Below are 14,519 nucleotides of genomic sequence, written 5' to 3' on the forward strand. Positions count from 1 at the left end.
TTAGGGAACTGAAAGTGGTTTAGAAACTTGGAGAGATGGGTAGGTCGGGGGTGAGGAGTGGGAAGAGCCAGATGAGGTACCAAGGAGCCTGTTCCGGATCAGGGAGCTATGGTGCGGCTGTGAGTAGGACAGAGAGAACTCTGTGTGTCCAAATGACTCCCCTCTTGCCCAAGTGTAAGCTGGATAGACTAGGGAGAGCCTGGAGACCGAGAGGTAAAAGGGTGGTGGTGGGAGAGCCTGGAGACCGAGAGGTAAAAGGGTGGTGGTGGGAGAGCCTGGAGACCAAGAGGTAAAAGGGCGAGGGTGCAGGTGAGAAGCTGAAGTGGTGGGCAGGGTCCAGACACTGAAAAGACCCGATTCTAAGACTGAGGTCCTTTTCTGGGAACCCGCAGAGGAGTAATTTGTAGGCAAGTTGCACAGACATGCTGATGCCTGTGTCTCTGGGCAGGTCACCCCCCGAGTCTGGAGAAATTTCCAGGGATCCAGCACCTGTTCAGCACATACTTCATTCCAGAATGATAGGTTTATACTCCTGTAATTCTCACCACAACTGTGCAGGTGGCATTTGGAAAGTCACAGGCATGTGTTCAGTTGCCAGCTGTCACCCAGACCTCACCTGCCCCCATCTCCTCCTCTGGAGAAGTCACAGCACACCCTAAGTGGTCCAGCCTTCCACACCTCATGTTCTATTGTGTGCCATTCCACAACTTGGAGGAGAAGTTAAGTCTAATGAAAAGACGCCATGAGACCTTAATACAAGCAGCCACAGATGCTTATCAGAACAGGAATTCTCAGTGAGCGGCAGGGCCCCTGCCTCCCAGGTGGATAAAAACCACATGCAAACAGTCTAGATTGGTGTCTCTTCTCCAACGCAAAGTGGGGCCTGCTCCACACCAATCCAGAGCAGTTTTGGATACCCCAGGGGTCCAGCTGTGATGAGACTTCTTCCCCTGCTCTTTTGGATTCTTTGTGCTGTGTAAGTGGCAAGGAGAGTGTTCTGGTTTGCTAATGTTGCCAGGATGCAAAACACCAGAAATGGGCTGGCTTTTATAAAGGGGGTTTATTTGGTTACACAGTTAAGTCTTAAGGCTATAAAATGTCCAAGGTAACATGTCAACAATCAGGTACCTTCACTGGAGGATGGCCAATAGCGTCCAGAAAACCTCTGTTAGCTGGGAAGGCATGTGGCTGGCATCTGCTCCAAAGTTCTGGTTTCAAAATGGCTTTCTCTCAGGACATTCCTCTCTAGGCTGCAGTTTCTCAAAAATATCACTCTTAGTTGTTCTTGGGGTGTTTGTCCTCTCTTAGCTTCTCTGAAGCAAGAGTCTGCTTTCAATGGTTGTCTTCAACTGTCTTTCATCAGCAGCTACTCTCTCAGCTTCTGTGCATTCTTCAAAGTGTCCCTCTTGGCTGTAGCAAGTTTGCTTCTTCTGTCTGAGTTTATATACTGCTCCTGTAAACTCATCAAGGCCCATGATGAATGGGCGGGTCCACACCTCCACAGAAACTATCTAATCAGAGTCAAACCCACAGTAGGGTGGGTCACGTCTCCATGGAAACACCCAAAGAATTACAATCTAATCAACACTGATACGTCTGCCCACACAAGAGTACATCAAAGATAATGGCATTTTGGGGAACATAATACATTCAAACTGGCACAGAGAGTATTTGCAGTTTCTAGACTCTTTATTCTGTGTGAGTAATAAAAAGATCATTGCTGAAAGTTTCAGTTGTGCACTGGTCCTGTGTTTCCATAATACAACATTGTAGCAACTCCTTCCACTCATTTATGAACCAGGAAACCGAGGCACAGAGAGGTAGTGATGTGTCTCTCACTTAGGAAGGGGCAGGACACAGCTTCAGTCTGGGAGTCCTTGGATGCCAAAGCCTGTATTCTTTCCTCTGTACTTACAGCTTTCCCCTTAGAGGGCTTTTAACACAACAGCAATCAACCATGGACCTCCTCTCCCCAGGAGGCTGTGATCCCTCAAGCCAGGGCTGAGTCACTGCAGTTTCTCACTTGTGGATTGCAATCTCTGCGTATTCATTGCTGGTGGCCTCCTGCCCCTGCGAGTGCCTAGAGTTCACCCCCTGAAAGTTTAAGGAGGCATAGTGGAGATCTTCTCCCCCCAGGGAGGGGGCAGCCACAGCTGGAGAAGGGGGAAATGGTAGAGCATCTGTCCGAGATTCAGTCAGGTGGTCCTGAGTGGGGGGAGAGAGAAAGGAGTCAGAGGAGGACACTGAGGACAGGAGAAGGCAGAGAGCATTCATGAGGGAAACCCATTAATTCTTTTATCCATTCATCCACATGCATGTTCTAAGACCTCCTTCCTTCTTTCCATAACTATTTAATTCTCAGTGAGCACCTTCTTTGGTGCTTGCTAATTTCATTGACTCTCGCCTATAACTCCATGTGTTACTTCCCTGGGGCTGCCACAAGCCACCGCACACCGGGTGGCTTCAAACAACAGACTTGTATTCTCTCACAGCTCTGGAGACCAGAAGTCTGAAACCAAGGTGTCGGTAGGTCCATCCTCCCTCTGAAGATTCCAGAGGAGGATTCTCCCTTGCCTCTCCCATCTTCTGGGAGCTCCAGGTGTGCTTGGCTTGTGGCAGCTTCGCTCCCACTTCTGCATCTGCATTCACATGGCCTGTCTTCTGTGTCTTCTGCTTTCTCTGCTCTTATAAGAAACTAGTCTTTGGATCCAGGGCTCACCCTAATCCAGGATGACCTCATCTCGAAATCCTTAACCTAATTACATCTACAAGATACTTTTCCAAATAAGGTCACATGCACAGGCACCAGGTGGATAGATCTTTTTTTTGTGGGGGGGGTGGTGTGCATTATTGGACCCACCACTCTCCATAAGAGGGATACTACTATTGTCTCTATTTAAAAATATGAAAACTAAGGTTGAGATGAGTAAGTAACTTGCCCAAGCTCACATATCCAATAAGGATGAAGTCAAGAGCCAACACAGCTTTTTCTGACTCTAAAGCCTGATGTCCTACTGAGGCTGCCTGAGCTGGGGGTTGGATAAACCATGTGGACAAGGACGACGGGGCCAAAGACTGTTGCAGCTGGAGCTGACATTTAACAAGTCACCAAACAAATGAATATCTAATTGCAAATTTTGGAGTGGTGGACAGGAATAGGGCAAATGAGAAAGAATTACTGACATGGTGTGGCTCATGGTTTGGTAGTGGGGATGGGATGGGAGCACAAGCCAGTCAAGGCAGTTATGTCCTTGTGAAAGGAGTCTCTGCAGCAGATGAATAATGCACCTCCACCACCCCAAGGATGTCCATATTCTAAGTCCTGGAACCTGTGAATATGTTACCTTACATGGTATTTTAGTTTCCCAGTTGCTAAAACACATACCATACCATGAGTTGGCTTAAGCAATGGGAATTCATTGGCTCCTAGTTTTGAGGCTAGAAGTCAAAAATTGAGGCATTAGCAAGGTGATGCTTTCTCCCAGAAGACTGTGGCATTCTGGGGTTGACTGCTGTAAATCCTTGGTCCTTGGCTTTTCCATCACATGACAATGCACATGGTAGCATCTTCTCCTTTCTCTTCCAGGTTCCATTGACTGCCAGCTTCTGGCTGCTCCCTGTGGTACATCTCTCTCTCTCTCTCTCTCTCTCTCTCTCTCTCTCTCTCTCTCTCTCTCTCTCTCTCTCTCTCTCTCTGACTCTCTCTCTCTCTCCTCTCTCTATCTCTCCCTCCCTCCCTCCCTCTCTATTTCACTCTTCTTATAAGGGACTCTAATAATCCAATTAAAGCCCAACCTGATTCAGCTAGACCACTCAACCGAAGTAACATCCTGAAGAGATTTTACACTCAATGGGTCCACACCCATCAGAATGTGGACCAAGACCAAGAACATGTCCAAACTGGGATGCTCATTTCAATCCACCACACATGGCAAAGGGGACTTTGCAGATGAGATTAAGTTAAGGATTTTGAGATGGGGAGATTACCCTGGATTATCTGGGTGGCCTGAATGTAACCCCAGGGGTCATAATAAGTGAAGGACGGAGGCAGAAGAGGTAATGTTGGAGTGAAAGAGAGATTTGAAGTGACTACACTGCTGGCGTTGAGGATGGAGGAAGAGACCACAGACCAAGGAATGCAGCCTCTAGAAGCTGGAAAAGTCCAGGAAATGGATTCTGCCCTGGAGCTTCAGAGAGAATACAACTCTGCCAACACCTGGATTTTAGCAAAACTCATTTCAGACTTCTGACCTCCAGAACTCTAAGATAATAAACATGTTGTTTTAAGCCACCACATTTGTGATGATTTGTTATAGCAGCTATGGGAAACTAATACAGTCTCACACAATGGAGAGTGCTGGATGCTTCTTAGGAGGGATGTCATGTGCCTCTTCAGCTTACCTTCTTTACCACCCCGCTTGACACCAGAATGTCTCAAGAATTGTCAACAGTTTACTCCTCCCATTCTCTCTTGTGAATTCTCACACACACACACACACACACACACACACACGCACACCTCTTTTCAACACTGCTATTATCAGAATGGCCAGTGACCTCCACATACTAAATTCAAATGGTCATTGTGGTGATTGAATTATGTACCCGAATTTAGGTTCTTAATCTCAATCAAGCATTCCTGTGGGTGTGAACCCACTGTACATAGGACCTCTTGAAGATGTTATTTTTAGTTAAGGTGTGGCCAAACTGAATGAGGGTGGGTCTTAAACCAGATTACTGGAGATTTCATAAAGAGAAAATCACAGGAAGGCACCAGAAGCAGAAGTCAGCCAGAACCCAGAAGAGAAAGGAGAGGACATCGGCACGTAATGGGAAAGCCAAGGAAGCCTGAGGATTGCCAGCAGACAGCACCAGAACACTACAGTCTTTGGAGAGAAAGCAGGCCTTGTCAATATCTGGATTGTGGACTTCTCCTAGCCTCCAAATGGTGAACCAATAAATTCCACTGTTTAGGCGAACCCATTTGGGGTGTTTGTCATAGCAGCTCTGGCAAATACTGAAAGTCATCTGTCAGTCCTCATCTTTCCGGACTTGCTGAAAGGAAGTGCCTTCCCTAAAGGAAAGGCCTTCCGTAGTTGCTATAGGACATCACACTCTTCTGAGTTCTTTCGACCTCCTGGAAGCTCCTTTGCTAGTTGTGTCCATCTCCTTCACCCCTAAATATTGAAGCATCCCTGAACCCATATCTTCTCAACTATACTTTATGGTCTTATCCATTATCTTGGCTTCATCTCATCTATAGGCTGATGGCTCCAAATCCATACCTTAACCCATTCCCCTCCCCTCAACTACAGACCTTGATCCAATGGTGCACTTGACATCTCCACTGCCTTGTCCAGAAAGCACACAAAACTCAACATACTCAAACTGAACTTCTCATTTTCTCCCCCAAATTTCTTCCTCCTGAAGTCTTCTCAATCTCAATGTTTAGAACCTCCATTATTCCAGCTGCTCATGGAAAAACTCTGGGAGTCATCCATGACCCCTCTCTCCTGCTCATAACCCAACCCCAATTCTTTAGCAGTTCTCAGTAGCTACGGCTTCAGGATTCATCTGGAATCGAATCATGTCTCACCGCCTCTCCTGTGCCCACCCTGGCCCAGTCACCATCACTTCCTGCTGGAAAGCTTTCTCTCTGCTCACCCTCCTCCTTCCACCCTCGCTCTGATATGCTTTCTTCTGCACATGGCAGCAGAAGGTGCCTATGAAAATGAGAGTCAACAGTGACCTTCTTCTGCTCAAAACTCTCCACACACACACAGCACCCACGAGTTCAGACACAAGTTACACATGCCCCCAACTTCTCCAAACTCACTTCATGCTCACTGGCCCATGACTCCCTCTGCTCTAGTCACACGGATTTTCTGTCATCCTCTCCACTCACTGGTCATGCTCCTGCTTCTGAGCTTTCACACCTGCTGTTCCCTCTGCCTGGAACACTCTTCAGTCACAAAAAGCAACCTCCTCGACATGCTTTGTGCCTCTGCTCCAACATCACCACCCACCCTAGCCAAGCCAAGAAGCCATCCCATGAGCACCCCTTACTCTCTGGACCCTGCACTTTCTCCAAAGAGCATGTCTTTTAGATGCTTTTCATGTATTTGCAAAATACATGAACATCAGGAGGCTGATGTTAGTTGTTCAGGGAACTGATGTTAGCTGTTCTTAGAGGAAAAATGAACAAGACATGGTGAATTGAGGGCTGTAGAAGAGGAAAAGGAGGATAGAGAGGTGATTTCTTGGTGCCTGGTGATTCCTTGGTGCCTGATGATTTCTTGGGTCCCTGGAGCAGGGAAAGCCAGGGAGTGAGGGGAGTGGAAAGATGAGGAAAGCAACTTTGGGCATACACAGAGCTGGGCAATCCTGGGGGCCTCCCTGCAGGAGGTGTCCAGATGGGATTCCGGATGGCGAGATCCCCTCACCTTGGAGAGTGACTCCGTGACGGTGTTTGCATCCTCCACGCCCACTGCTGGCCCTGCTGCTTTCTTCCTGCAGGACTTCATTCTGAGTAAAGAGACCAGAGAGCCTGTCAGTCTGGACCAATGGGAGTGCCATGGGCAGACTGGCCCCTGGGTTCCCTCATCAGGGGCTGGAGGGTGACTGAGAGTGGGAGGGGGGTGGTCCAGTGTCAGACACCCCAATATTGAGGACACAGACTCCAGCGTGGTGAAATGGGCACATGTAGGATTCTCTTTCGTACTCCTTCTCACCCTTGCTTGGGACCCTTAACATACCCACATCCCTCCGGCTCTGGGTTTGGGGATTCTGCAGCCAGCCTGCCCTTGCCCACTCCCTCTCTCCCCGTGGCCAGTGCTCACCTGAAGAAGATGAGGTAGAAGGAGATGAAGAGCAGGGCTTTGGTGCCAGCTCCCCCGACTGCCCCCAGCAGCACTCCGGACCAGGCTCTCCCTGCACACAGATCGGATTTTGGGTGATCCACCTCGAGAACTCAGTCTCTTCTCCCTCTCCCTGTAGGACCCTAGGCTTGAGTTGGCCAGCCTAGCACCCAGACACAGGCCCAAGACTAGGGTGATTAAAGTGAGTCAAATAAGTGAAGGTTTTGCATCCTATCTTTGTCCATCAATTTTTTTGGTAAATATTGCATTACAGTATTACTTCTCTTGATTACTGTTCAGCGCCTCCCTAAATTTTGTGCACAAGGTGAGTGACTCGCTTGCTTCACCCTCATCCTGTCCCTGCAAAATGAGGACCCTGTACCCCCCACACACCTGTCCAGGCCTTGGCCAGTGTCCCCCCAATCCACCTCCTCCCCCAGGCTTCTCCCTCCCAGTCCTCGCCCACAACTCCCCTGCTTGGGCTCCAGGGTAATTCCTGCTGAGCTCCCCTTGAAGCTGTGAGAGGCTGAGAGGCTGAAGGGTGGGGTAGGTGCTGCTCTCCTTAACTGGCACCTCCCGACCCACCTGTGTGTGGACGCAGCCCGGACACCCTCACTTATCCTGCAGGGAGAGGCTCACGGAGGTGTGCTGGATGCCCAGCGGGTTCTCAGCCCAGCAGGTGAATCCTCCTTCATCCCCAGCGTGCACCCGAGGCAGCTCCAGGACTCCCAGGTCCGAGGGTTGCAAGGGGCTCAGGGTTAGGCTCCCCCAGGCCCAGCTCAGTCTGGCAGGGGGGTTGCTGTTGGCGACACAGACGAGATGCAGGGACTAGCCCTCCTGGACAGGCAGCAATGAGCCGTTGCCCAGGACCATGGGTGCTGGAGAGCAAGAGAGACAGAGACAGAGAGATGAAGAGGAAGGATTCAGAAATACAAAGGACAAGAGGGACAACGCAACCACACAGACAGAGACAGAGGGACTGAAATCAGAGGGAAGAGAGCCTGGCTGGCCCATGTCTTTCTCTGCACACACGTGTGGATTCATCCCTGCACTGACGGCCCCTCACCAGATTCAGCCCTGAAAGCACAGGGGGTAGGCAACCTTGGGCTTTCAGGACTCCCTGACTGAGTCGTGCCCTGTCCTGGTTCCCATGACCTCCTGGCTGCCCAAGCTGACAACTCAGAACCCAGAAGGACCCCGAAGGGCCTTGACCTCTATTCACGTCTTCACCTGACCATAGTTTCCTGATTTAATGAGGTGCCTCTGAGAGGGGCTCTGTGGAGAACCCCACAGTCTGGAAGCAGGTGCTCACAACACTACATGACACACATTGTCATGGGGGGCCTCGGGCTGCACGAGCCCTAGAAGCGGAAATGTCAGAGGGACTGGCAGGTCTGGGAGGGCTTCCTGGAGGAGGCAGCAAGTGAAGTAAAGAGTGAAGGGCAAGCAGGAGCCGCTGGGTGAGGGTGAGGGTGTGGAAGGAGGAAGAGGAAGTTCAGAGACGCCCAGTGCCTGGGCATGACCGGGTAAAAGCCAACCACCCTGCAGGCCTGGAGCCAAGAGTGAGTGGGACGAGGCCACGGGAGGAAAAGCTGCCAGGGCTGATTTTTACCAATTCAGAGCAGGAGAAACCAGAAGCCATAAAAGAAGAGGGTTAATGACTGTGATTAAAGAAATAAATGCAACCCTATACATTGTAAAAACCACTGTTATCCAGGAGGGAAGGCATTGGAAAAAATACTTGCAACTCATAGCCCAGACTAATTTCTGTTACTTGCAAATTACTGAACAGGAAAGAAATGAACAGCGAGTTCACAGAGTAAAAGTCATGGCCCTTATGTACCTATTTACTGTTGATGAGGAGGCAGAAGGGTGTAGCCTTTCTGGAGGTCACTGTGGTGGCTCCACATGAAGCTGAGGATGTGGGGCCATGGGGTTCTGCAACCTCATTGTGGGGTGTGTACTTGGAGGATCTGGGAGCGGAGACATGGGTGGACACTTGCACACTGGTGTTTGTGGAGGCAGTGTTCATGATTTGCAGTGGGTGGAGATGGTCTACGGGTACACTGACTGAGGAACAGGATGGTGAATTGTGGTGTGTGCATGCAACAGAATATTGAGCAAGAACGAGGAGTGAAGCTGTGAGACACGCACGGGGTGAATGGATCCCGTAGATAACATGTTGAGTGAAGTATGCCAGAAACCAAGGCAAACACTATACTGCCTCACCGATATGGAGTAACTACAATGTGTAAACTCAGAATTAAATCTTAGAGTGCAGCCTAACAGGGAAATGATTATTGTAATGGTCCCTAGAGTGTAAACTCTTACAGCAGTCAAATCTATTCCTGAATTCAAATGGCTATCTCCAAACTCTGAGATGTTGATCCCTTAATGTATAACCTGATTGGTCTCTAGAACATTGGGTATCTGTGTTAGACCTGAAACTCAGAGCTAGAGCTCAGCAGATATGAATATCAGTATTTACACATATAGCAACTGTTAAAAAAAAAAAAAAAAGAAGCTGAAACAGAGCCTAGACTTCAATTAGAGATATGAATAAAGCAGCTCTGGTTAAGACTAGAGCAAATCGGGCCAAAGAGTGAAGGTTGAAACTGACTGTTCAAACTTCAAGTTCCATGTGAGACCAAGGGAAAAGATGTTTATTTGGTGTAGGATCTATATTTTCTAAACAATATAACTTCTACAGTCAGTTTGTTCAAATGCTGCAATTACATGGAACTTTGAATAGGAAGTGAGCCATGGTAGGTCTGCACGGACTAGAATGAAATAGGAACACATCCTAAAGTAATTTGGATGGAGAATAAAAATATGTATACGGGGCCCCCATGAAGAGCTGGGGGAGAATGCAGAGGTGTTGGACTTCCTCACCTGGATCGTTGCTGATGTTCTCACAAACATTGGGGACTGACGGCTTGATGTGCTGAGCCCTGTGTCTTAGGGCTGGCCCCTATGAAGCTTGTTACTGCAAAGGAGAGGCTAACACTGCTTATAATTGTGCCTAAGAGTCTCCCCCTGAGTGCCTCTTTGTTGCTCAGATGTGGCCTCTCTCTCTCTAACTAAGCCACCTTGGCAGGTGACCTCGCTGTCCTCCCCTCTACGTGGGACCTATGACTCCCAGGGTTGTAAATCTCCCTGGCAATACAGGATACAACTCCCGAGGATGAATCTGGACCTGGCATCATGGGATTGAGAACATCTTCTTGACCAAAAGGGGGATGCAAAATGAAACGAAATAAAGCTTCAGTGGCTGAGAGATTTCAAAAGGAGTCAAGAGGTCACTCTGGTGGACATTCTTATGCACTATATAGATAATACTTTTTAGGTTTTAATGTACTGGAACAGCTAGAAGTAAATACCTAAAACTACCACTAGCCTTGATTCTTGAAGACGATTGTATAACAGTGTAGCTAACAATGGATGACAGTGTGATTGTGAAAACCCTGTGGATCACAATCCCTTTATCCAGTGTATGGATGGATGAGTAGAAAAATGGGGACAAAATCTAAATGAAAAATACGGTGGGATGGGAAGTATCTGGGTGTGGTTTTTTGTTTTTGTTTTTTTTTAATTCTGATTCTGATTTTTTCTGGTGTAAGGAAAATGTTCAAAAACAGATTGGGGTGATGAATGCACAACTATAAGATGGTACTGCGAACAAGTGATTGTACACCATGGATGATTGTACGGTATGTGAATATTTCTCAATACAACTGAATTTAAAAAAAAAAAAGTCACGGCCCTTGGTCCAGTGAAAAGACGCATCATCACTCATAACAAGGGAACTCCCGACTGAAAGCACATGGACGTAGTTTCTCCCCGACATGGGCAAAGATGGAAAGCGTTTCCCGCGCCCTGCACCGACGGGGCTCGGGGGACACACGCGCGCTCGCCCCTCCGCCGGGGGCGGGAATCCGTCCAGCCTCCGTGGGGAACGCGGTGACCCCTCCCCGGCCGCGCGCGAAGGCGGGTTCCGGGCGCGCAGAGCGGCTTCCCGGGCGGCGAGCGGGGCGCCCTCCCGTCCCGCGGCGGAGGAGGGGCCGTGGGCGCAGCGGGACCCGGCACAGCGGCGACGAGGACGAGGACGGGCTCAGCGCGGACCCCGCGCCCCCGAGGGACCCCTCGGACCCGGGAAGGAGCCACGGCGGGAGCAGGGAGCCGGGAGCACGGGGGGCGGGGGCGGGGGCTCCGCCTGCATTTGATTCTCCGCGGTGTGACTCTGTTATGTCCCCAAAAGCCTTTAAATAAACGCCATGTAGGGGAGGGGGATGAAAGGAGACCGGAAGGGGCATCCGAGGAGGATGACGAGGGGATGGCGCCGACTCTGCTGTGAGGGTCCCTGTTCTCGGGGGGGGGGGGGGAGCGGAGAGGCGAAGTCCGAGGGGAGGCCCCATGGGGACAGATTCTCCAGCGGCCGTGGGGTCTGGGGATGGAGCGGGACCCCTGGGCTCACCGAGGAGGGGTCTCAGGGTGAGGGCAGGCTGAGGGGGGAGCAGAGCCCCGACCCCCGCGACCGCCCCAGGGAGCAGAGGCGCTTTCCTACCCGTGCCGTTTCCCGGGACGACAGCGACGGTCAAGCTCTGCGGAGGGTCTGGGGCAGAGACGGGAGACCCGCGTCAGGGTGAGAGCTGGGTGGACGGCACCCCCGATCCCCGGACCCTCCAAGGGGGAGCAGGGCAGAGGCGAGAGACCCCTGACCCTCCCAGCCCGGGTTTCAGGAGCAGCGCAGTGTCCCGGGCCCTGACCTTCTGTCCCCACTGCCCACAGGGACCCAGGGGTCCTGGCCCAGCACTCACAGGAGACATTGAGCTGGGCGGTCCTCTCCACGGTCACCCTCGCTCCAGGGAAGGTCACCTGGCAGGTGAGGCTGGTGCCGTGGTCCTGGGGCCGTGGGGTGAGGGTGAGCACCGAGGAGAGGCGGGTGCTGGGGCCCAGGGAGGGGAGGGCGGCTGACGTCCAGGAGAAGGTGGGGGGCGTCCCCCGCTCACAGGCCCAGGGCACAGCGCAGGTCAGGCTGCTAGGGCGGCCGGACTCCAGGGTTCCCGGGATCTGGATGTCAGGTGTCTGGGTCAGGGCTGGTGGGGGGCGGGGAGACACAGGAGCAGGAGGGAGGGGTGCCTGGGTGAGCCCGAGAGAAGCCGCAGGCTTTGATCCTACTCCTACCCCAGCCCAGCCTCGCTTTTCCCCCAGCCCCCTCCCCAGGGCAAGGAGCAGGGTTCCCAGGCTGTCAGGGGCCCATGACCTTCCCCTGGGGCCTCTCCTGGAGTCAGTTCTTCACCTGTCACGTGCACAGAGAGCTTGGGATATATGTAATTCCATTTCATGTCTCCTCCACCCGAAAGAAGTATGTCCCTTTGTCCCCCCTCCGTGCGTCTCTGATGTCCAGGGAGCAGTTGTTCTGGGGGTCTCCGAGGAGGTGGAATCGGCCCCGGGTCTCCCCCTGCACTCTTCGATCTGGGTCGTTTGTGGCCACTGGAGTGTCCCGGAGTACATCAGCCCCTTCTGGGAACCAGTAGCCGAGAGCTGGGTCAGAGTCGGTCCACCCGAGATGTGGGATGGAGTCGGTCCAGCCTTCCCGGGGGTAGGTGACCAGGCAGGACACGAGGACACACAGGCCCTCCTGCACTGTCGCCAGACTCTGCACTCGTGTACCTCCCATCCCGGCCCCCCACACCCCCCCAGAGCAGCAGCGTGTCGGGTTGGGTCCAGGCCTGGGAAAGTCAGTTTCTCCGGGTTCTTCTCTCCAGGAACTAAGAGCTGCAGAATTTAGAGGAAGCCCTGACAGGAAGCAGAGGGTGAGGAAAGAAGAGGAAGAAGTTTGGCCCAGAAGCCGTCATGAATACCTTGGGTGCAAATTCACAGCCAGTGCAGGCCCCACCCTGTCCTCTCCCCCTGCGGACACCCTTCCCTCCCTGACATTTTCTGCAGTGAAAATGGGTCCCCCCAGGGTAGAACCCCTGAGTCACAGGCTCTAACTGGTGTGGAGGTCAGTCCTGCTGGGGGGCGGGGGGCTGGGCAGGAGGTGCTTGTCGGGATTGGGGGCTTAAGAGGTGGGAGGACCAGGGTGGGTGGGGCAGGCAGCCTCCCCTCCCTCCTTCAGCCACCCCACAATGGGTGCTCCCTCTCTGCACAACGTGGATAACACCCCTGACCGCACCAAGAGTCTCCGCCCAGTGAGAAGATGCGCAGTCTCCCAGCCTCTGGGGCTCCCCCTGACCAGAGCTGCCCTGGGGAGCACAGAGGCAGCAGCGGGGTCTCTCGTCCCAGGTTGGAGGCTCAATTCTTTGGTGGGTGGGCTGTGGAGATGGGGGTCCACGTGTTAACACACACCCAGCCCGTGGTGGCTCACAGACTGTGGTCTCTGTACCATGGGTCGTGGGAGGGAAGAAAGTGGAGAGGGGAAGGGGTAGATTTCCAAGAGACGGAAACTTCTCATCTTGGCTTTCCGGGCACTAGGAGTGATTTCTTCATTGCTGTTCTCTTACCCAGCCACGTTCTCCTCCTTACTGCAGAACGTCACTGGGTCTCTGTCAAACTAGGGCAGGGTTGACAAACATTTTCTATAAAGGGCCAAGAGTAGAAATGCTCAGCTTGGCGGGCCTTTCGGTTTATGCCCCAATTCTTCATTTCTGCCCTTGAAGCACAAAAGCTGACATAGATGACATGTAAATGAGTGAGGGTGGTTGTGTGCCCATAAAACCTTATTTACAAAAACAGGCAGTGGGCTGGTGGGCCACCGTTTGCCGACTCCTGTTCTAGGACACGACGGGGTCTTCCTATCCAGCCATGGGCCTCTCTACCCTCGGGGGCAGTTAGGATTTGGTGGGAGAAGAAACCTGCTTCTGAATGCTGAAAAGATATTTTTAGCTGTGCATGGAGATCCTGGGAGGTGGAGCCTCCTTAGACCCTGGTCAGTTTTTCTATAACATTTTTGGGAGGATAAATACAAGAAATATACAGAAAAAGTGCCCCCCCTCCAAAAAAAAACAACTCAGTGATTTACCACTGCAAATGTAAACTGCAATTGTAGAACTTTGCAAGCACCCCAGGAGGCCTCTTTGTTTGCCCCCTGAAGCCTCCCCATGAAAGAAACTCTTAGTTGACTTGAATGATAATCACCCCCTTGCCTTTTTTGTACTTTTATCATCTAAGCATGCACCCTTTAGGACGATGGCTTTTCACATGTTTTTTAAACATTGCATAAAAAGAAAATTGCAGACTCTCTTCTTCCTCTTATCTTCCTGGGTATACTCATCCCATATTAGCCCCTTCCAAGAACCCATAAGCTGAATCAGAGGCAGGGCTGTTATAATGGAAACCCTCCCACACCATCACCGATTTCTGCATTTTCAGCTGGTATGGCATCTTGCAGCCCCCTCTCCCCACATGCCCCCTGCCATCCTGGCCCACTCAGTCTCTTCAGCAGGGACAGTTGCAGCATCTCTGTGGTCCAAACGGCTGGGCCACAGTCATCTGTTTCTCACGTTGCCAATCTACAATGAAAAGCAGAAGAATGAATAGGAAAAACACAGGGGAAGCCACAGAGAATCTAATGGGTAATGGCACAAAAGAGGAACTCACAGCCCACAGGCCATCTGATCCAGAAGGTCTTCTAGCCTCACTTCCCTAATTTGCAGAAGA

The 14,519-nt window shown here is 51.5% G+C and overlaps 1 protein-coding gene across 1 annotated transcript; it reads right to left on the bottom strand.

Moving 5' to 3' along the window:
• Positions 1-1,670: 1,670 nt before the first annotated feature.
• On the bottom strand, positions 1,671-12,545 carry LOC119521255 (sialic acid-binding Ig-like lectin 12). The gene is given in 8 exon segments (XM_037819336.1): positions 1,671-2,205; positions 6,444-6,525; positions 6,840-6,930; positions 7,497-7,735; positions 11,422-11,469; positions 11,675-11,953; positions 12,157-12,204; positions 12,207-12,545. Coding segments are annotated over 7 exon segments (1,041 nt in total). The 5' UTR covers positions 12,538-12,545; the 3' UTR covers positions 1,671-2,205; positions 6,444-6,520.
• Between the last annotated feature and the right edge of the window lie 1,974 nt (positions 12,546-14,519).

The sequence above is a fragment of the Choloepus didactylus genome, chromosome 27 (assembly GCF_015220235.1).
Source record: "Choloepus didactylus isolate mChoDid1 chromosome 27, mChoDid1.pri, whole genome shotgun sequence".
NCBI lineage: Eukaryota > Metazoa > Chordata > Mammalia > Pilosa > Megalonychidae > Choloepus > Choloepus didactylus.